This window comes from Sinocyclocheilus rhinocerous, unplaced genomic scaffold (assembly GCF_001515625.1).
Source record: "Sinocyclocheilus rhinocerous isolate Xijiao unplaced genomic scaffold, SAMN03320098_v1.1 scaffold271, whole genome shotgun sequence".
Taxonomy (NCBI): domain Eukaryota; kingdom Metazoa; phylum Chordata; class Actinopteri; order Cypriniformes; family Cyprinidae; genus Sinocyclocheilus; species Sinocyclocheilus rhinocerous.
The window spans coordinates 1,922,909-1,944,133 of NW_015657574.1; the positions used below are offsets into that span (position 1 = coordinate 1,922,909).

Below are 21,225 nucleotides of genomic sequence, written 5' to 3' on the forward strand. Positions count from 1 at the left end.
GATCTTTTCTGACCCTGCACAGACAGCAACGCAACTGACATGTTGAAGGCCCAAAGAGGTAGTAAGGACATCATTAAAATAGTCCATGTGACATCAGTGGTTCAACTTTAATTTTATGAAGCTATGAAAATACATTTTGTGCAAAGAAAATAAAAACAATGACTTTATTCAACAATTTCTTCTCTTCCGTGTCAGTCTTTGACACACGCTCAGGAGAGTAGCACGACGAATGCCGACATCACATGCATGCGTCGTGCTACTCTCCTGTACATGCGTCTAAGACTGAAATTGTTGAATAAAGTCATTATTTTTGTTTTCTTTGCGCGCAAATAGTATTCTCATAGCTTCATAACATTACGGTTGAACCACTGATTTCACATGGACTATTTTAACAATGTCCTTACTACCTTTCTGGGCCTTGAATGTGTCAGTTACATTGCTGTCTATGCAGGGTCAGAAAGCTCTCGGATTTCATCAAAAATATCTTAATTTGTGTTCTGAAGATGAACGAAGGTCTTACGGGTTTGGAACGACATGAGGGTGAGTAATTGATGACCGAATTTTCATTTTTGGGTGAACTATCCCTTTAAAGTCTGGGACTGTTTCAATTTGCATTCTTTTATAATTTAGTACAAACTACCATTTTATTACCATTTTTTATGTCAGGATACAAACTTGAGTCAAGCAGTTACTTAAATTAAAATTAATTTGAATTATATAATACCTTATTTGGTTTGTCCCTCTTTTGCTTTAATGACAGACACACTCAAGCTGTATAAACTCCACAAGTTTGAGTACAACCTGATGAGGTTTTTGAGAACGATCCAAAGAGCATCTTGTGTGGTCAGTGTGACAGTGTGGCTTTTTGGACCCCATTGTATATGAAGCTCATATTATAAAGGATCTTTAAATGCAAAAATTAGCATGCTTTCCAAATTGCTCACAGAGAAACCTCTTGCATTCAGATCAGAGAAACTGATGTTGTCCAATCAAAACCATATCAGAACGTCAATGTTCTCCAGAGGGACGTGTGGGTACAGGAGTGTCAGCTGAGGGTTAGTGTGAAGTTAACCATCTGCCTTGGTGCTTCCCCAGTCTCTACGATTCTGTTTAGGATACAATGGGAGTGACTATTTTCTCGGGTCTGCTCACCAGGCAACTGCCTCTATGGCTATTAGCTTATGAAACAACACTGCAATGGATTCTGGGAAAGAAAGATAACACAGCTCATGAACCCTCTGTATTACACAAGATCCTTTTTAAAATAACTCGCCCAATACATGCATGTTTGGCTCTATCAGCAAGTACCATCAATGACTGATTTTGTTAAATGAGACTCATTTTTCCATGAGCTAATCGACCAATATGTCAAGTCCATGTGAACTGATGACAACAAGCTGTCGTGGGCCAAGTGTTTGAATGTAAAGCAAGTACTGCATTATGTGACTTACATTTATGTTCTTACTCATGGGATTTGCAGTAAAGTTCAGTGCTATTTTGGCTGAGTTCATCTTGAGTCATTTGACTTGGTTGTGTAAATTGATTGCTCATCCTATGGTTTCATAATGAATCATAATCAACCCGTATCCCCCAAAATGCACACTTTTATCGTTTATCTCATACATCACTGTTACACATCACATTGCTGTATTCAGCATTTGTAGCTGCTTTAAAGTTACTGCTTGTTTGATCAAATGGATTCATGTTCCTTGTCTAATGTAAAATGTGATGCTTTAATACGCTGAGCTGTGTTGAGCTGCCCAACATAGAAAAAGATTGTTTTTGTGCGGCTATAAATAGCCTGCACTTTCACTCTTGGAATAGAAGCTGTTTATAAGATTTAATTGATGTTTTCAGATCAAAAGCAAGCTGAAAATTCACAGATACCTCAGTGGTTTAGTTTTAAATGTTTCCATGGATCCAGTAGTAATATTATTCTGTATAAAGTCTAGTCATCACTTAAAATGTGTGCAGGCTACACATCATCCAAACTTGGTGTCTACGAAGAGTTATGCTCATGGTGTGCTGGTTAACCTTGTCAAGATGTTGCTGTCTGGTTACATTTTCATTTGTGTGTGTAGCAAAAAGAAAAGAAAGAAAGAAATGCTAGTTAGGGAGAAAAAGACACAGAAAGTAAGATGAAATCAAAACACATCCAAGAATCAACTATTTATTGCTCCAAACTAAATTTAGAATCAGAGTTGGCCATCATGATCAGATCCATAAGAGTAAAGAAGACAGTTGTCAATGTTTTCTTGACTTTGACATAGAGTTTAGATGTTTAAATCTTAATTTTAATATTTAAAAACAGCTTTATCCTAATAATCTTTTTCATAATAATAATAATAGTCTTTGTAGTAAAAAAAATATATATTAAAAGTGTTTATTTATTTATTTTTCCATTCATTCAAATATCATCAAGCATTAATTCCTAAATATTTTAGACAATTTTAAATATTTAAATTTTTTAGAGAATCATAAGTCTCAGAATCAGAATCTAGTTTTTAGAAGATCGCTCCATGGGACATTTTATAACCTAAACCAACCTTGCTTTGTCAAATTATCTGATCTGAAGAGGTTTTTCAAATATTAAGCAGTGAAGTTTGTTAATGTTTTAAACAAATAATAATACAATTTATTTATTTTTTTCAAGAATTTCACCCTTTTAATTTGTCTTTTTTTCTTCATTATGATATCAGTGCAGTTACATTATCAAGCTACATTTTTAACCAGAAATGAAAAACATTCCCAACACAAAAGAAGTATATTCAAGTCATTATATGTATAAAATGCATATTTAAATATATTATTAAACCATTTCATAGATCTAGACAAAACCGTAGCATGTGCTCATGTGTGTTTTCTGTAGATGACAGAATCTGCTCACCTCCATTCATGGTTCTCAAGAGTGAATGTGGCACTGAGACTCTGGAGCAGCTTCAGAAACATGGAATCACGTTTCCCTTCAGTAAGTTTAAGACATTTAAAATCAGCAGTAATCTTATACATAGATTTGGCTCATCTAATTCCGAAAAGGAGTTTAAGACTTCAAAAAAGCTGCTTATTACATATTTCCTTGTGTACTGTGATGTGACACACATTTTCACACTATTTTTGTTTGATTGCAGTCTGCAAAACCCAAGTAGCTCATGGCATCAACTCCCATGAGGTAAGAGACTCTACTCTACTGTAACCTGCACTATTTTACATAATAAGCAGTAGATAAGTACAGTAGAGTACAGTGATATTCAGATCCATTACATAAGAGGTGCTACATGATGTTAGTTAATCATTTCTAACACTGAGTGGCATCTCATTAAAATGATTAATTCTGGGCTTGAGTATCACAATTTTTCATGCAGGATTTCTATGTTCGTAAAGCTAGAGAACTGAGAGGTCTAATTATTATCATTATTAGTAGTAGTAGTAATAAAAAACACATAATTATAATTTATGTGATATTTCAACAACACTGTGGCCACTTCAGTGATTCATTTCAGTTGCCTTGAACGTGTGATACAAAAAAAAAAGCTAAAAAAAGAAAAACCACAAAAATTGTAAAGTATTTTGACACATATCCCCCTATAAAGAGAGAGTAAACCTGAATCTCTCATCGCTCTGAATCACATGTAACCCTGCTGTCCTCGTGGATGATTAACAGGGGTGCAGCCTCCGTTGCTATGGTGACCATATCTTTGATTCTCAGTGACTAATGTACAGGCAAAGTCTCTGATCACTTACATTCCTTCAGAATACTGCTTGAAGATACTATTAACTCTGTTTTACAATGTTGACAATGAGGGGCGTACTAGATTAATGTGTCACCAATTACTGCTGAACGACTGTGTTTTGTGCAAACAGGTTGATGGTCATGTGTTTTATGACTGTGAGCACATGGGTTTACTTAGCTAAAGGAAAAACAAGGAACATATGTGGATTGAGGGGGTTTTGGTGTGGCAGTCTTAGGTCAAATATAATGTATGCACTGTACTCTCACGACACTTTCTTGTTTGCTCCTTTACATTTCAAGATAACAACAGGAATCAGTGTATTTTATTGTGGTAATTTATAACCTACCTGCTCTGGAATGTGTTAAGATATTGATTTGGTTCCTGCTCAATAGATGGCCATCATCTTCAGTGAGGAAGATCTAAAGGACATCAAGCCCCCATGTGTCATCCAGAGCTTCATCAACCATAATGCAGTGCTGTATAAGGTGTTTGTTGTAGGAGAGGCCTACAATGTGGTTCAGCGGCCCTCCATTAGAAATTTCCCATCTGGACCCACAGGTCAGTTGAGTCACACAACATCCCTATAATGGATAGTTCAAAGTATTTAATGAATGTAATTTGTTTAGAAATATTTTGCTCTACAATTGAGTCATAAATCAAACTCTTTATAGATAAGCAAATTATAAGCAAATCAAGCTTATTAGAATGATTTCTGAAGGATCGTGTCACACGAAAGACTGGGGTAATGATGTTGAAAATTCAGTTTTGCCATCACAGGAATAAATAACATTTTTAAATATATTATTTCACAATATTACTGTTTTCATTGTATGAAATAAACACAGCCTTGGTGAGCGTAAGAGACTTTTGAATGAACTTTTTGAATGATAGTGTATAGTTTTTTTATATATGTGACCCTGGACCACAAAACCAGTCATAAGGGTAAATCTTTTTGAAATTGAGATTTATACATCACCCGAAAGCTGAGTAAATAGGCTTTCCATTGATGTATGGTTTGTTATGATAGAACAATATTTGGCTGAGATACAACTATTTGAATATCTGGAATCTGAGGGTGCAAAAAAAAAAATCGTCTTTAAAGTTGTCCAAATGAAGTTCTTAGCAATGCATATTACTAATCAAAAATTAAGTTTTGATATATTTGCCGTAGGAAATTTACAAAATATCTTCATGGAACATGATCTTTACTTAATATCCTAATGATTTTTGGCATAAAAGAAAAATCGATTTTTGACCCATACAATGTATTGTTGGCTATTGCTACTAATATACCTGTGCTACTTAAGACTGGTTTTGTGCTCCAGGGTCACATATTACTTTGTATTACATCAAGGTTTGTGCACATAGAATTAAAGACAAATCTGTAAATTGCACTCTGTGTGTGTCACACATGGGACACAAGTTCACAGGCGGCATTAAAGCCAATAAAAACACTTTATAGGGTGCCAGGTCCAGAACTAGTCTTTCAACTAGTTTTAACCATACACACAAGCATAGGATATGACAACAAACCCACTTAGTCTGGAACTTTTTTATAAGGTTACCTTATATGTTTGAAAGCCTTATCAGAAAGTGAGATTGACATTAATGGCACTCGTGAACCACTCTGTGTGATGGCGAGGTCTCTCAGCCTGTCTAGACCATTCTGTCAACATATGTTGCTGATGTTTAGACCATTTCCTTCTCTTACAGAGAAGTGGTTTATTTTGTCTTTTTGACATGGTATGTATTAAATAAGCAGCTCAAAGATTTTGGTCTCAGATTTTGTCTTGTCATTTTTGTTGCATAAACTTTACAATGAGACAGTGAAGGATTTCGGGATTTTTCTTTGCTGAATAAATGTAGCTGAAAAGGACAAAAAGAATTGAAATATTTACTGTTCACTGTTCAACAGTGGGGATTTTTTATAACTGGGTTTAAATTTTAAATTTAAAAATAAAAAATACAGTAAAAACACTTAATATTGTGAAATGTTATTACAATTTAAAATAGCTGTTTTCTGTTTTAATATATTTTAACGTGTAATTTATTTCTGTGATGGCAAAGCTGAATTGTCAGCAGCCATTATTCCAGTATCACATGATCCTTCAGAAATCAATCTAATATGCTGATATGGTGCTCAAGAAACATTTCCTACTATTAGCAATCATGAAAACAGTTGTGCTGCTTAATATTTTGATAAATGTAATGTGTCTTTGCTGAATAAAAGTATTAATTTCTTTTAAAAAAAAACTTGCTATCCCCAACTTTTGGAAAAGTAGTGTAAATATTTCTTACACAACTGAAGTTGTGTTGTTTATCTTCTAGACAGGAGAGCAATATCCTTCAACAGTCATCATGTGTCCAAACCAGAGTCCTCTTCAGACCTGACCTGCGTAAGTCAACATGCCTCACATTTATAACTCAAGCAATGCTTTAACCCCTTGAAGTCAAGAAAAATTACACTTTTCTTCAACTGAACTATTCTGTAAACATTTTAAGTAGTTTAAATACCTGGAAACAATCAGCAAAATCCATTCATTTTAGACATTTTTTATTTTTAATCTAAAAAAAAAAACATCTAAATGAATGCATCAAATGATTGTATATAACTAAAACGTCTTATAAAAAAGCACTTTTGAAGTCTTTTGGCATTCACAATGAATAATAATCATACATGTTCAACAAATAGGCATTTCATACTTTTTGTCCCTTTTCTGGTTTCCTCTAGAGGGACAACATGGAGGGCCAGTACGGGGAACCTAACAAAGATGTCATTCAGAAAATTTCCAGAAGGTTACGACAGGCCCTTGGCATTTCTCTGTTTGGGATTGACATCATCATCAACAACCAGACCGGCCAGCACGCCGTCATCGACATCAACGCTTTCCCAGGTACATGCAGGTCCTCACAGTCCAACGACTGAATCCAGTCCAACAATGACTGGGTGTTATCTTTATGCACTGACCTCTATTCCCACTTTCAAAACCATAATGCAATAATGCAAACAGACCACATGGTGTCAGTGCAGAATAATAAAGAGGCCTTTTAGTGCTTTATAATGCTAAAATAGGTCATATTTCTTTAATAAGGAGTTTACCTCTGTTTAAACAGCTTCCTACAACTTTTGAATTTATCCAGTGGAATGTTTTTTATAAAAACATCTACTATTTGCTTTTAAGATGTTGGAGGGAATCTGCTTCTCTCTTCTCTCCAAAACATGACACAATATTTTTCACATTTGACGGTCTCTATCATTCACTTTGGGTTTTCACCCACTATTCTTGCCATGCTTTTTGTGTATATATATATATATATATATATATATATATATCTGTTTAGTAACTGATTCAGGTTTAAGAATTGTTTCAACATTACATCAACTGCTGATGCATCAACACTTTGTTTTATTTGAATTATCACTCAGTATGTTACTTAACCGTGTAGCCTATTACTATGTCTTTGGAAGGCTTTTAAAACATTAAAATGCACAAATTCACATTATTTCTTATTTATGTGTAATGCAGGGATTCCCAAACTTTTGTGTGATCTGAACCTCTTTCACTTATATACATGAAGCCCCCCTGAGATTTTAAAATACATATTTAAAAAATGAAGTATCACATTTGTATGTTCACAGTTCTCTGACAATGGTTTATGGTCACATGACATGCAGGTAAACATAAAATATTTCATCTTTTTAGTAAGTGTTTTATTTTGATTGTTATTTTAAAATGATTTATTATAATTTTACATTTTTATGATTTAATTATTAGCTTTTCATTAAACTCACAAATCCCCGTGCAGTTCCTTTACAAACCCCAGTTTGGGAAACCTTCATGTAATATAATGTTTCATGTTAAAGACATGTTGTTAATTACAACAAATGCAATATATTTTCTTACTCTTTGTATTTTTGTATGAATATGGTACAAGATTATCCTATTTACATCAATGTGGTAAACGAGTTAGGTCAAAAGTAATCTAAAAGTTATCAAAAAGTAGTCTGATTATATTACCTAAAATGTGTAATGTAAAGGATTATGTTACTAACTACAATTTTCATCATGTAATTTGGAATCAGTAACATTACAATTGGTAAGTAATCTACTCTCTATATACACTACCAGTCAAATGTTTTTGAACAGTAAGATTTTTAATGTTTTTTTAAAGAATTCTCTTCTGCTCACCCATGCAGCCTGCATTTATTTGATCCAAAATACAGCAAAAGCAGTAATATTGTGAAATATATTATTTCTGAAGGATCATGTGACATGTAATGATGCTAAAAATTCAGCTTTGAAATCACAGGAATAAATTACATTTTAAAATATATTCAAATAGAGAACAGTTATTTTACTGTTTTTGCTGTACATTGGATCAAATAAATGCAGACTTGGCGAGCAGAAGAGACTTCTTTAAAAAACATTAAAAATCTAACTGTTCAAAAACTTTTGACTGGTAGTGTATATATTATTGTGGAAGGATGGGGAAAAGTACATTCAAAGCTCTTGATTTAAAGACTCTAGTAGTATCTGCAGGCACAGCTGTGTTTGTCAGCTTGCAGTATGTTTAAAAGCCACCTGGCCTTCTCTCTGCTTGTTGCCATGGTGATCTTGTGTCTCTAGCAGGGAACGGCACTTTCATATCTCTCAGTGGTACATCCAACGAGTCCCATGATACCGCAGGAGTAAGACAACAGATGATATCTGCCTTTTATTAATCTGCCTGCTTAGAGCGCTTACAATGCTTTCAGCACCGTCACAAGAAACCCATTGACTACCGTTATCTAAAACCCCCTTCATTTTTTACCCAGGTTACGAGGGAGTCCCCAAGTTTTTCGATGACCTGTTGAGTCACATCACCAGCGTCCTGCAAGGTCAGGTGTCTAATGGAGCGGCGTGTGGTCATCTGAGATTGAACGGGATCGCTCAGAGCCCATCTGTGGCCTGCGGGATGCACTGTGGCATGCTGGGAAATGAAAGCAGTTGGTTTATGGACAGCGAGGGGATAAAGAAGGGTCCCCATCAGGGACTGAGTTGCGGTGGTGCTTGCATGGCTCCAAACTTTCACCAGCATGGCAGGTCGAGTTTAGCAGCGGAGACATCCTCGCAGTGACGCCGCGAGCCAACGCAATAGAATATTTCTTTACTGTTCACAAACCAAATGAACCCTCACCAAAGGGTAGGTGTATAGAAAATTCCTTTGTGCCAAATGTGAATTGTGTAGGAAATGATTGAATGTGTCTTCTCATTTATTTAATTTCATGTTTGGAATATGATTCGATTTTTTTTATGAATGTTGCACTGAACTTGATTTGCAGAAATAGGGCTTTGTGGAGAAACTACAAATTGTATTGATGTTAATATATTAATGAAATACTTGAAAGGACAATTGGTGTCATGATTTGGGTGTAAGACATTGCACTATTTAAATAAGTGTCCAGCTGGCACTAAGGCTTCTCTTCTTGCATGTATCACAAATTCTGGCCAAATAAGAGAGTTTGAAGCTCTTTAGTGCTGTCTGAAGCAATCTGCTGGTAATTCATCTTAAAAAGTAAGATTTTTTTAAGGCTGAATCATTTCATATCTGAAGGGCCTGTAAAAACCTCCCACACTAGCTATGAGATTGTATAGGGGTTATGCATTGATTGCAAATAGAAAATGAACAAACTTCACCAAAAAAAAAGTTAACCCAAAAAATTAATTCAGTCATCATGACTTTCTTTCTTCGTTAGAACACAAAAGAAGATAATCCAACTGATTTTGTTGACACAATGAAAGTCACGGGTTAAAACCTCACTGAACCTTTCACTGAGCACTTTCATTGTATTGACAAAAAAACACATTTATCATTTTTTTTCCTTCACAGAAAAACTAAATTCATACAGGTTTGGAATGACATGAGGGTGAGTAAATGATGACAGAATTTGCATCTTTGGGTGAACTTTCCCTGAAATATGATTGTCAAAATAGCAAATGTAATACATTTGTCAATGTAAGTTTGTTAGTCTGTTTTATCTCCATCACGTTATACTTGTACATGATGTATAGTTTTTAAATATGGTAATTTTTTCTTTCGAGACAGAAAAAAGCCTCTAAAATAACAAAAGAATGAAAAGGACAATAAAATCAAACTTTAGCACTGAGAATTCTTTGACATTGTTTGTCTGCTGTATTGACATCAGTTTTGGGTCGCTTTGAGGTTTAGTTCAGACTCACACTTTGTGGAATCAGTTTGAAACACTTCTTTTTGATCTTTATTTGTTTTCTTGAAACCCAAAAAGCATTTAATTAGTCATCACCATATCTAATAAAAACATTATTGCCTATGGATCATAAGACTCCATAATATCAGGTACAATCAATCAGATATATATCCTTACGTATATTAAAATTTCAACCCAGTGTGATAATTCTGGGTAGCAAATATTTTACATTAAATGTACTCAATGCCCAAATTTCTTCAGGAAGCAAGCACAATAAAGCAAAGCGGAGGAGCTGGGAGAAAAAAGTGAAGGGACCTCTGAATGTCTGACACCAGAGAAGTCGCTTTGAGGTTTCATTTTACACATGGAGGGAATAAGCAGAGAATCTGCGGCGCTGAGATAAGAGCTTGCACTGCTATGGACTGAGCAAGAAGGTGAGAGCCTCATCTCCAGTTAACATGCCTTTCTACTGAAGGAGAGATGACGGGCAAAAGTGGAAAGAGAAGAAGAGCTGGAGCAGCTCAGCCTCGTCTCAGATCATGGAGCTTCTGAGCCACACTCTCCAGTTCAGACTCAATGGCAGCCAGACTTTCGATCTCAGCATCCTGATAACAGAAGAGAGAAAATCAGGCCATTAGTTCATTTTAAATGAACATTTACATGTACACTACCATTTAAAAGTTTGGGGTCAGTATTTTTTTAATAAGTCTCTTATGCACACCAAGACAGTATTTATCTATTTGCATTTATAATTTTTTGAAATTAATCATTTAGGATAACTATTCTATTCTAATTGTTCTGTTCTATTTTAATATATTTTAAAGTGTCATTTATTCCTATAACGTTAAAGCTGAATTTTCAGCAGTCATTACTCCAGTCTTTAGTGTCACGTGACCTTTCCGAAATCATTCCAGTATACTGATTATGTCATTTTCATATACATATTTTTTAATTTATTCAGAAAAAAAACTATAAAATATCAATACAAAACTATAGTATGACTCCAGATGATTTGGAATTAGTCACATGGATTATTTTAATGTTGTTTTTGTCATTTTTGAAGCTTGACCAACATGGTCACTATGAACCATGGATTCACTGAAAGAGCCATGTAAAGAAAAAAAAACATTCTACTTTTGTGTTCCTCAGAAGAAAAATACTGCTTGTGTTTTAAGCGTTAAGAAAACGTGTAAGAGTCCTACCCCTGTCTTTCTGCTGCCGCTGCCCTCTTCATCTCGTTTGTCCTGTGGTTGAGTTTGTGCCATGAGCTGCAGCTCCTGCTCCTCAGGGCTCCTCCACAGCTCCCCCTCTTGACCTTCTCTCTCCTTATCCCAGTGCTCATCCAACTTTGGGCTTGCCTCTACTCTCTTGTGGGACAATTTGCTCACACGACTCCAGCGCTTCACTCCAACTTCTCTTTTCTTCTCCTCCTCTTCTTCCAGCTCTTCTTTTGAATGTGTTCTCTCTGTTTCAGCTCCCTTGAGCTCCTCGCTGTCCTCCATGATGGATTGTTTTATGTCAGGATTTGCTTCATGATCATCTGTGGCTGTTTCCCCTTCAGATAAAAAGGGAACAAAGTTATAATTATTATATTATCTCAGTCTCTTCTCTCTATTCTACACACACACATACACACACACATTTACTTTAGTGCAGCATCAGCAAACCCAGCACTCTTCTAAATGAAATGCTCTCCCTTGCCAGCTCACAGCTCACTGCTTGATGCCTCTTATCCTGAAATATAAGCCCCCGTCCTGTTCTTCTATCTACTCATGAATACAGATTCCCAAATCATTGTTTCTATCAACAGACACACTAAAGCAAAGTCACCTGAAATGTCTGCCATTTTTCACCAAGTTCCTCTGAGATCTAAGGGGACACTTTTAACAAGCTACAGGCAGCTTGCTGATCTGGATGGCCTCCAACATCAATTATTGAATCGATTCAGCGGGCCACAGCACAGCGTGGATTTCATTTCATAGATGGAGGCACTGTCACACCGGCCTGTTCATGGAGCACTGCTAAATTCCCCCATCAATCTTCATTCCCCATCCCTCCCTCCTGTCCCGTTTTAACCTCGTTGTGTCTTAGACACAATCTCCTGCTGTTATTCCTAACCTCTTCAATGAAATAAACAAGTGCCTGTTATATGAATTCTCCCTGGACATCCCTGTTACTCACAGTCACACTTTCAAAGAGTAGTGATTACGTTGCTATTCATCGAATGTAGGAGGGGTGACAATTTGTTAGTAGGAGCACTATGGCTATTTGTTCATCTGCTGGGCTTAAAGCTGTACACATCTGATCATGGATGGATTATGATACTTTGAGGCCATTCATGTTACAAATGTATAATGTAATGGCCAAATAACAATTGTAAATGTGCTAAATAATACCTCAGTTTTGAGATGAAAAGCCACAAAGAGGAGAAAAACACATTATAATTAAAATCAAAAGAAATGACAATGTTGCGTGACTAGAGCTAAGTAAAAATATTGATGTTCTGTTGTTATAACTCATAGTCACTAATTAGAATTTACAATGTTTTGTCAAAACAAAACATTACATAGCTATTTTTTTTATTAATATTTAACTAATGCATCAAGAAATCACATTTTACCTGAGTTATGTAACTCGTATCAAATGAATGGCACCAGTGTCCATTTCACGATTGTTATGAGTCTGTTATTTTTAGTGGATCTAAAACCTACATTGGTTACCAGTGCTATCTGATTCACGAACAACTGACCCTTATGAGCCGGTTCTGTTTAATGAATCAAAATGCAGTGCAACCAGTATAGTCCAATTCACAAACAAATGACTCTTTTGAGCTGGTTCTTTGTAGTGAATCAAAAACATACAGCACGATCTGTGTAGCCTGAATCCTGAAATGAATGACTCTTATAAATCAGTTCTTTTAATAAATATTTAAAAAAAAAACAGTTATCAATTTGAAACACTGCCTTGGTGTTATTTACAGCAATAGCAGAGAGAGATTTTTTTATATTTAAAGGGTTAGTTCACCCAAAAATACAACTGAAATGTTCCCAAGTCCAGAGACGTAGCAAGGAGACCGGTAAAATAATCCATGTGACATCAGTGGTTCATCCGCAATTATACGAAGCTACGAGAATACTTTTTGTGCACAAAAGAAAAAAAATAACAACTTTATTCAACAATTCGTCTCCTCCGGAGAATATTGAATATACGAATTGTTGAATAAAGTCGTTATTTTTTTTCTTTTGTGCACAAAAAGTATTCTCGTAGCTTCGTATAATTGCGGATGAACCACTGATGTCACATGGATTATTTTACAGATCTCCTTGCTACGTTTCTGGACTTGGGAACATTTCAGTTGTATTGCTGTCTATGCAGGGTCAGACAGCTCTCAGATTCCATCAAAAATATCTTAATTTGTGTTCCGAAGATGATTTTGTGTTCCTATTTTTGGGTGAACTAACCCTTTAAGCAAAGTGGACATTATAGCTGAAATACACCCAAATGAATCAGAACTAAATCAAACTGGAATGAAATCAGAACTGAATTGAAATCTAACTGAATCGAGAGTTTCAGGATCGTAATAAATCAAGAAATCTAGTAGTGTAGAACATCTGCTGGCACTATGGAGGAGCCTGGAACAAGTGACATATTTCATTTGTCTGTGTATTTCACATCGTGGCAGTAGTTTCTGGCACACATTCAAGCACTATTCATCTATCATTTGGACATCTGCAGTGGCTTGTTTCCAGGTATTGAGCCACAAGCTTCTCAGCAGGAGGTCCCTGAATTTGAGAGGTCCCAGGGCACTGGACCCAACGGGCCGGTAATGCATCCTTACACCTCATCTACAGTCAGAATATTGCTTGTTATATCATATCACACTGAATATAGCTTTCAACTCAAAGATCAACTCAGAAAGTAGCACATATGGCATCCCACACATCGCATTCATCATTACCATCTTTATGGTGAGCCGGATCATTTTCCTTCTCCTTTTCCAAGCTGGAGTGTTTCTTCTCCTCTTGTTTATCCTCTTCCCTTTTTGTGGCCTCCTCCTGTGATTCTCTCTTCTGCTCTGGGTTTATGGAGTTGGAAATGTGATTGCTAGGACTCTCATGTTCTTCAAGCTCCTCTTCCTCAGCAATCTGGTTGCGTTTTTTAGACTCTTGCTCGGTCTCCTCACTCTCCCTGGAACTCTCCTCTCCTGCTCCTCTCTTCTCTGCATCTTCTTCTGGTTTATCCAAGGCAACCAACATTGACTGATCATCTGTAGAATGGTAAAGGGTTACACTGAGGTTAGGTGCTCATTTTTGTATTATTTAAATGAATAAAGAAATTGTAATTATATAGTGTTATTCTTTTGTTCAGATGTTTTCATGTTCATTCATATATGATACTAAATTAACATATTCATATATCAAAATAAATTAATGTTTTGTGTGATATTCTTTTATGCAGACTGGGTTTCTTTAGGTCAGAGCCTTAGGGTTTGATTTATATACTGTATGATAGACAGACTTTATTGAGATCTGTTTTTGTTTCTTTCAGGTCTTCAGGTTCTAAGTCTTTAGATTTGATTCTCGTCTGTGATGAATTCTGCTACAGTGGCTTTTAATGAAAGTGCAAGGCTGTGGAACAGACTGTTGTACATGGTTTTTCTTTGGATCAATCTGTCTGACCTCAGCAGTGCAGTACTTGCAAAAGAACATACAGTATAGATGGTGTGTTCAAAACACGTTAACCTCAGGAAAAAGTTAAGCAGACTGACCATAAGTAGACTGACACGGCTCAATATGTGTAATAGCAATGCAAGCGATCATACAAAGAGATGACACCATTTTCAAGGTCAGCACTTTTGAATGAGGTCAAATGAAATGCACAGCAAAGTACACTGACAACCAACTCGCAAATTAAGGGGACGTTTAAAACACAATCAGTTTTACTTGACTCTCACACTGTAAGTACAGAATTATATTTAGTGCCCACAGACTTGAGATATGACATATCCAAGACAAAAGTCCAAGTTGGTGGACATAAGAAATTTTACAAGCTCAATATTATACCACTGGTAGTGTGCATTTGCACCAACAAGAAACGATGCAGACTAGAAGAGACAGATGCCCTCTGCCCTGATTCTGTCAGAATGCTGCTAAGTGCAGCACTATAGAGCAGAACACAGTGGTTCACACTAAAATGTGCTTGGAGAGCACTGAATGACTGTCTTCTATCCTTTGAAGAGTGACAAGCAATGCTAAATCAAAGCAGCATTTGTTTTTGTTTTTTTCCCTGGAATTTATTCTAAGATTAGAACAATCTCTCATCTTTCTTTTATATGCAAAGTGTATAAGCATACATATAAAAATATGTAATATAATAATGTAATAAAACAACCCATACACAAATTAAATATATCTTAAACATATATTAAACTGCGATATATTGTCATAGTATGTAAAAACACAAATGAAACCTATTAGAAATTGAAACAATATATTAACATCTATATCTAGCCCACACAAAAAAGTATGAACATTTTTGGACATATATGTCACGTACATGTATATCCATCCTAAAACTTACTGCTGCCAAAAAAGCCATTAGCACCCAACTGTCATTCTGCTGCTATTAGCATTTCTCCATAGGAAACAGAGTTAGTTCATGCTGTCCCAATCAAATCTGGAGCATCTGCCTCTTACCCTCTGCAGCGATATCTTGCATCTCTCGGAGAAAGTTGCGGTGGCGCAGGATGCTCACAAGCCTGTCATCTGGAAAATACAAGGTACACCACACACATAGCTCCAAACTCCAAACACTATTTTTAGCAGTCAGCACTTTATTTTTTACATTATTTGCATTAATTGCCCTGAAATTTACTGCCTTCTCCTGAGCAGCACTATTAATCATCATGCCCGCTGAGAGAGAAGAGAGAAAGTGAAAACAATAAAGAGGGGGAGAGGAGAGATTTGCGTTGAATTAACGTTGAGTCAAGCTTTTCCTTTTCTGCTGACCGACAAAGGAGTGCATGCAGAGTCGATAGTATGTAAAAACACAAATGAAACCTATTAGAAATTGAAACAATATATTAACATCTATATCTAGCCCACACAAAAAAGTATGAACATTTTTGGACATATATGTCACGTACATGTATATCCATCCTAAAACTCATCAATACAGCTTGATATTATATGAGTAAATATAAAAGACACACATGCATTTAAAAAAATATATATTACAAAAAAACTTACTATACAGATTTTTGTATATATGTTGTTTTAATAAAGTTATACACATAAATAAAATATATTGTTGACATATATGGTTACTACAAATTATACCATATTAAAAAATCTTCATATGGATATGTACACAAACAACATTTTCTACAGAAATTTTCTATATGCCCTAACATTCATCTATCCAGAGTATGTAAATATTTGAAAATATGTATGTATATATATATTTATATATATATATATATATATATATATATATATATATATGCTCTACATTTCAAATTACCTACTGCTGCCAAAAAAGCCATTAGCACCCAACTGTCATTCTGCTGCTATTAGCATTTCTCCATAGGAAACAGAGTTAGTTCATGCTGTCCCAATCAAATCTGGAGCATCTGCCTCTTACCCTCTGCAGCGATATCTTGCATCTCTCGGAGAAAGTTGCGGTGGCGCAGGATGCTCACAAGCCTGTCATCTGGAAAATACAAGGTACACCACACACATAGCTCCAAACTCCAAACACTATTTTTAGCAGTCAGCACTTTATTTTTTACATTATTTGCATTAATTGCCCTGAAATTTACTGCCTTCTCCTGAGCAGCACTATTAATCATCATGCCCGCTGAGAGAGAAGAGAGAAAGTGAAAACAATAAAGAGGGGGAGAGGAGAGATTTGCGTTGAATTAACGTTGAGTCAAGCTTTTCCTTTTCTGCTGACCGACAAAGGAGTGCATGCAGAGTCGGCTGCACACTCGATGGCAATGCTATTCACTCTACTCCTTACTTTCTCAGTCTGTCTTATTTCCCTGCCAAGCTTCTTCGCAATCTGTTAAAGTTATAGTACAAAACTGACAGCTGTAGTTGCCAGAATATTGCTTTTACAGTGTCTTTATAAAATTCTGCTTTTCTCAACTTATCGGTCCTCCTCTCTCCTTCTGTCAGTCTCTGTCCTTCACTGTTTCTTTGTCCTAGACTCATTGTGTAAGCCTCTCACAGAGTGTTTAATTTCACTGTTGTAAGTGTTATCTCAGTAACAATACCTGCCTTGCTAATAGAATGATTGATTTTCCTACAATTAAAGTATCAAGGAAAAAAAGACCCTGCAATGTGACTGAACAGTGCACGGCAAAACTTCACACTGTGCTAATGTCATTCATTACTTTGCTCCATTAACTTTCAACTATCCGAAACGTGCAGTCACAGCAGCAATGATAGCACATATTGATCTTATCGGGAAGGTCACTGCTGATGATAGGAAGGAAATGCACCCAAGTGCAGCAAAATATATGGCAATAATAGCAGTCCAGGTGTCACTAATGCAGGCACTCACCAGCGCTGAGGGTTTCAAGGCAGTCCTGGGAGACTGGGATGAGATGAGGCTTGGACAGGGCATCTGCAATTACCTCCACAATACACTTCATCACCTATACAAAGACAGAGAAGATTGGGTTAGGAAATGGTGTGACATTTTTAAGCTATTTTGTAAATTTAGGAATGGTAAGTTATTTTAATGTTTTTGAAAGACGTCTCTTATGTTCACCAAGGCTGCATTTATTTGATCAAAAATACTGTAAAAATAGTAATATTGTGAAATATTACAATTTAAAATATTATTTCTATTTAAATATATTTTAAAATGTCATTTATTCCTGATGGAAAAGCTGAATTTTCAGTAACCATTACTCCAGTCTTCAGCGTAACACGATCCTTTAGAAATCTTTCAAATATGCATTTAATAAATGTAATGCATCATAATGCAGAATGTTTTTAAATAGTGGTGTGTATATATGGACTCCATGCACTCATGAGATCAATATGACAGAGGACACAGATGCAGCATGCCAACAATATCTCAAAACCCCCCATATAGCCATCCTTACTGTCTTACATTTCACTTTCAATCAATGTCATTTCCTCCTCAGTGCTTTCATCCCTCTCACCCTTCTCTGCGATTTGTTTGGCTCCACATTACCCCAAAGTCAAACATTTCTCTGCTGTCAGGGAAAAACAGCCTCCCCCAGTAAGGCCAAAGTGTTGCTGAAATGGCATTATCATTTTACCGAGAAGAACTGCATCTGTTTGCAACTTGACATTGCCGATGCCTTTCGCCTCAAAACTTCAGATTTACACACATTTCAGATGTGTCCTCTATCAAAACATAGCCTCTCTTAAGATGTTTTTCATTGGCAAGGACAGGAAAGAATCATGTGACAATCTCAACTAAGTTAAATGAGCGCAATCCAACTTCAGTTTACGTTTAAATTCAGTTCATCATAGTTTAAACGCACAGTGCAGTCATCTGTAGTTGGTAGCCTCCTCTGAGTAAGCACACATGGCACCAGCTGTCACTAGGCTGAAATCGTGTTGTTGAGTCACTGTCTCACTTATGCTGCTTTCCTCCACACTTCCTGACAGCATGGACTATGGCTGCTGCCATTCTGTGCATCCTTATGTTCCAAAAGGCTGCTCCAAATACACATTAAAATAATACTGAACAGTAGTGAAGCCGAAAACGAATATTTTGTTTGTTAAACAATGATTTATTAACTCATACCTTCACATCCTTATCGTCCATGTGACCTGGAGATACAGGTACGGAGAACACTGGAAAGAGAGAGAGAGTTTTGATAAGCAAAAACAAATGACTCTGTGTGAAAGCTAGGTTTAATCTTTTGGTTAAGTAACGAGGGTACGCGAGTCGTTTAGCAACAGACAACCAATCATAAACTGCTTCAGTGCTTAGCTAATTAAATATTCATGTTCTTTGCACGTCGCAGAAACTTTCACTCGCCGTTTGTAATCTGAGGGAAACCGTTAAAATGTCGAACAACGACGGGAAACGCATTAACGGACGCATTATTATTTGTGTTGCATGTTTTATAGTTAGTATAAAACAACTAGAGTGGATCTACGTCGGGAGATTTACGTAGATACAGTAGACAAGCGGTTATTGCTGTATTTGTCTAATTAATTTTAATGACTTTATAAATATGTAAATAAGAACGTTAACCCTGGGTTTACAATGCGAAATCTCGAAGAGGATTAATTACTAAAAGTCTAAGTATTATCACTGTAAAGCGTGTAAAGATATTACGTTTACAAATGTCAAGTGTGAAAAGCCTTTTGTGCTCCTCACAAGTGTTTTATCCGCTGTCCTTGGTGCTGACAGAGACATGCACAGCTCACATGTACAAAAATGTACAGTCAACACAACAGAATCAATTAATCATCCAAATTACACGAAGTATTCCCACAATAACTTAACACGTTACGTGATTATTTGTACATCTTGCACACTTACCAAAATTCACCAGCACCACGAGAGCAGCGCATCCTCGTGCGATCATTTTCGTAATGCGAAGCGCAGGCGACCGTTCTGTTTAAAAGTGACGAACCGTCGTGCCAGAGGAAAGCGAATGAACGCTAGTACTTTCCTTTCCTCAGAGTGAATCAAAACACTCGCTGATTTAAGGATGCATTATGCGCATATAATAAGGCGCCTGCTCTTATTTGTTTCGCCGGATCACAATGCCTCAATGTCACTATACTCACTACCGCAGCGAAGCCGCCTTTATATAGAAGACTTGATGAAGAGGAAATGACATCAGTATGAAGTACAGCTGCTTAGTTCACCATCTACTAAATGATAAAGAAAAAAGTTAATAATAATTATTATTATATTACTATATGCATATATGGATTTAAACAACTGCTTTAATTTCATACATTTGCTTAATTATTTAAATGTATTTATACTAGTAATAATACACATAATATACATACTACTTAGTATAGGCTATAAGCAGAATTCTATTCGATAATTGGGGTCCCATATTTTGTAGAAGGGTGTGTTGGATCGTCTAAAGAAATGCATTTATTTATTTCCCTAATTTTTCTCATTTTAAAATGTATCACATCATTAAGCCTTATTGGCTGATGGTGGTTTGCTTGATTTTCAATTTATTCATATTCTGCTGACCAAAGGCAAGCAAAGGCATAGGATCACCCTTTCCTAAAGGCATTTCAAAACAAGGCTGTAGCTTATTTTTTTCCCTTACCCCTTAACTGTCGCTCCCATTTTTGAACATAGACGTGAAAGTGCAGGATCCAAACTTAAATTTTTATAATTCATGAACGAAAACATTTTGTAACATGATATTGATGTACCATTTTCATGGTAATGCAATGTTTGATTTTAAAATGGGTTTCAAATGATGAATTTTGAGATTTAAAGTTTTCAATTGATATATAATTTCTGATGATTTCTAAAGTGTGATAGAGAAAAAGGCAACAAAGAAAACTTTTTTTGACAAAGGTCAGAACTCCTGTTATGATGTAGATTTTTGAGGTGCACTCTTGTCAAAAATTAATCTATTACTTTTCCTACATAATTTTTAACAAAAACATTGGTAAAATATCTATTTAGGAGTCTTAGACCTTTCCAACGATATATAGTTTGTCATGATTAGATTAGGATTTAATTGTAATAAAGTGAAGTAAACTTAGGCGTCCCACAGAGGGGACAGGTGACAGTTAAAGGGTTAATTCAAAAGTTATAATCTTGGACATGCCTAAAATATAATATGGGTCAAATCTGCATTGGTAAACTGACATCACTCACATATATCATCCACACAGATGTCTTATTAGTTATGAGGTCCCATAAAGATCCCACGCATTATTCAAATAAAATGGCTTTGAGCACAAGTAGATCATGATTTCCACTAAAATGTCTGTACAGTAAAATATTAAAGTAAAAAAAAACATCAAATTGTAGTCATTTAGTCCCTAATAAAGCAAAATGAATGGCAGGCTGTTTGGCATGAATCTTTGTGTTGAATACCAAACAGAAGTCGGTCAGTAGTGCCTGCTATTCAAAACAAAAAGTAATTCAGTTAGAAAAGGACTGCATTAAACATTGGCATAGGCAGTAAATGATGGACCTCAGGGGAACCATATGTGATTATCCCACCAACTAATTTATTGAGCACAGCAAAGATGCATTAGAAAGAGTGGCAGGGGATGAAAGAGAGTCAATGTGAGCAGGAAG

At 35.9% G+C, this 21,225-nt stretch overlaps 2 protein-coding genes across 2 annotated transcripts in view; one reads left to right on the top strand and one right to left on the bottom strand.

The window, feature by feature from the left end:
• Window positions 1-9,553, top strand: part of LOC107721336 (inositol-tetrakisphosphate 1-kinase-like) — a 19,106-nt gene extending 9,553 nt beyond the window's left edge. Inside the window, exons 7-12 of the mRNA XM_016529289.1 lie at window positions 2,870-2,968; window positions 3,129-3,169; window positions 4,124-4,289; window positions 6,060-6,127; window positions 6,463-6,625; window positions 8,548-9,553. Of these exons, the coding sequence (XP_016384775.1) occupies window positions 2,870-2,968; window positions 3,129-3,169; window positions 4,124-4,289; window positions 6,060-6,127; window positions 6,463-6,625; window positions 8,548-8,849 (839 nt within the window). The 3' untranslated portion in view covers window positions 8,850-9,553. The remainder of the gene's footprint in view (window positions 1-2,869; window positions 2,969-3,128; window positions 3,170-4,123; window positions 4,290-6,059; window positions 6,128-6,462; window positions 6,626-8,547) is intronic.
• A 135-nt stretch (window positions 9,554-9,688) lies between these two features.
• On the bottom strand, window positions 9,689-19,693 carry LOC107721268 (chromogranin-A-like). Its single transcript, XM_016529191.1, has 8 exons — window positions 19,477-19,693; window positions 18,730-18,779; window positions 17,506-17,599; window positions 16,582-16,650; window positions 15,636-15,704; window positions 13,898-14,206; window positions 11,142-11,494; window positions 9,689-10,544 (listed from the first exon to the last, which is right to left on the bottom strand). Exons 1-8 carry the CDS (start codon window positions 19,520-19,522, stop codon window positions 10,461-10,463), a joined length of 1,074 nt encoding a protein of 357 aa, XP_016384677.1. The 5' UTR covers window positions 19,523-19,693; the 3' UTR covers window positions 9,689-10,460.
• Between the last annotated feature and the right edge of the window lie 1,532 nt (window positions 19,694-21,225).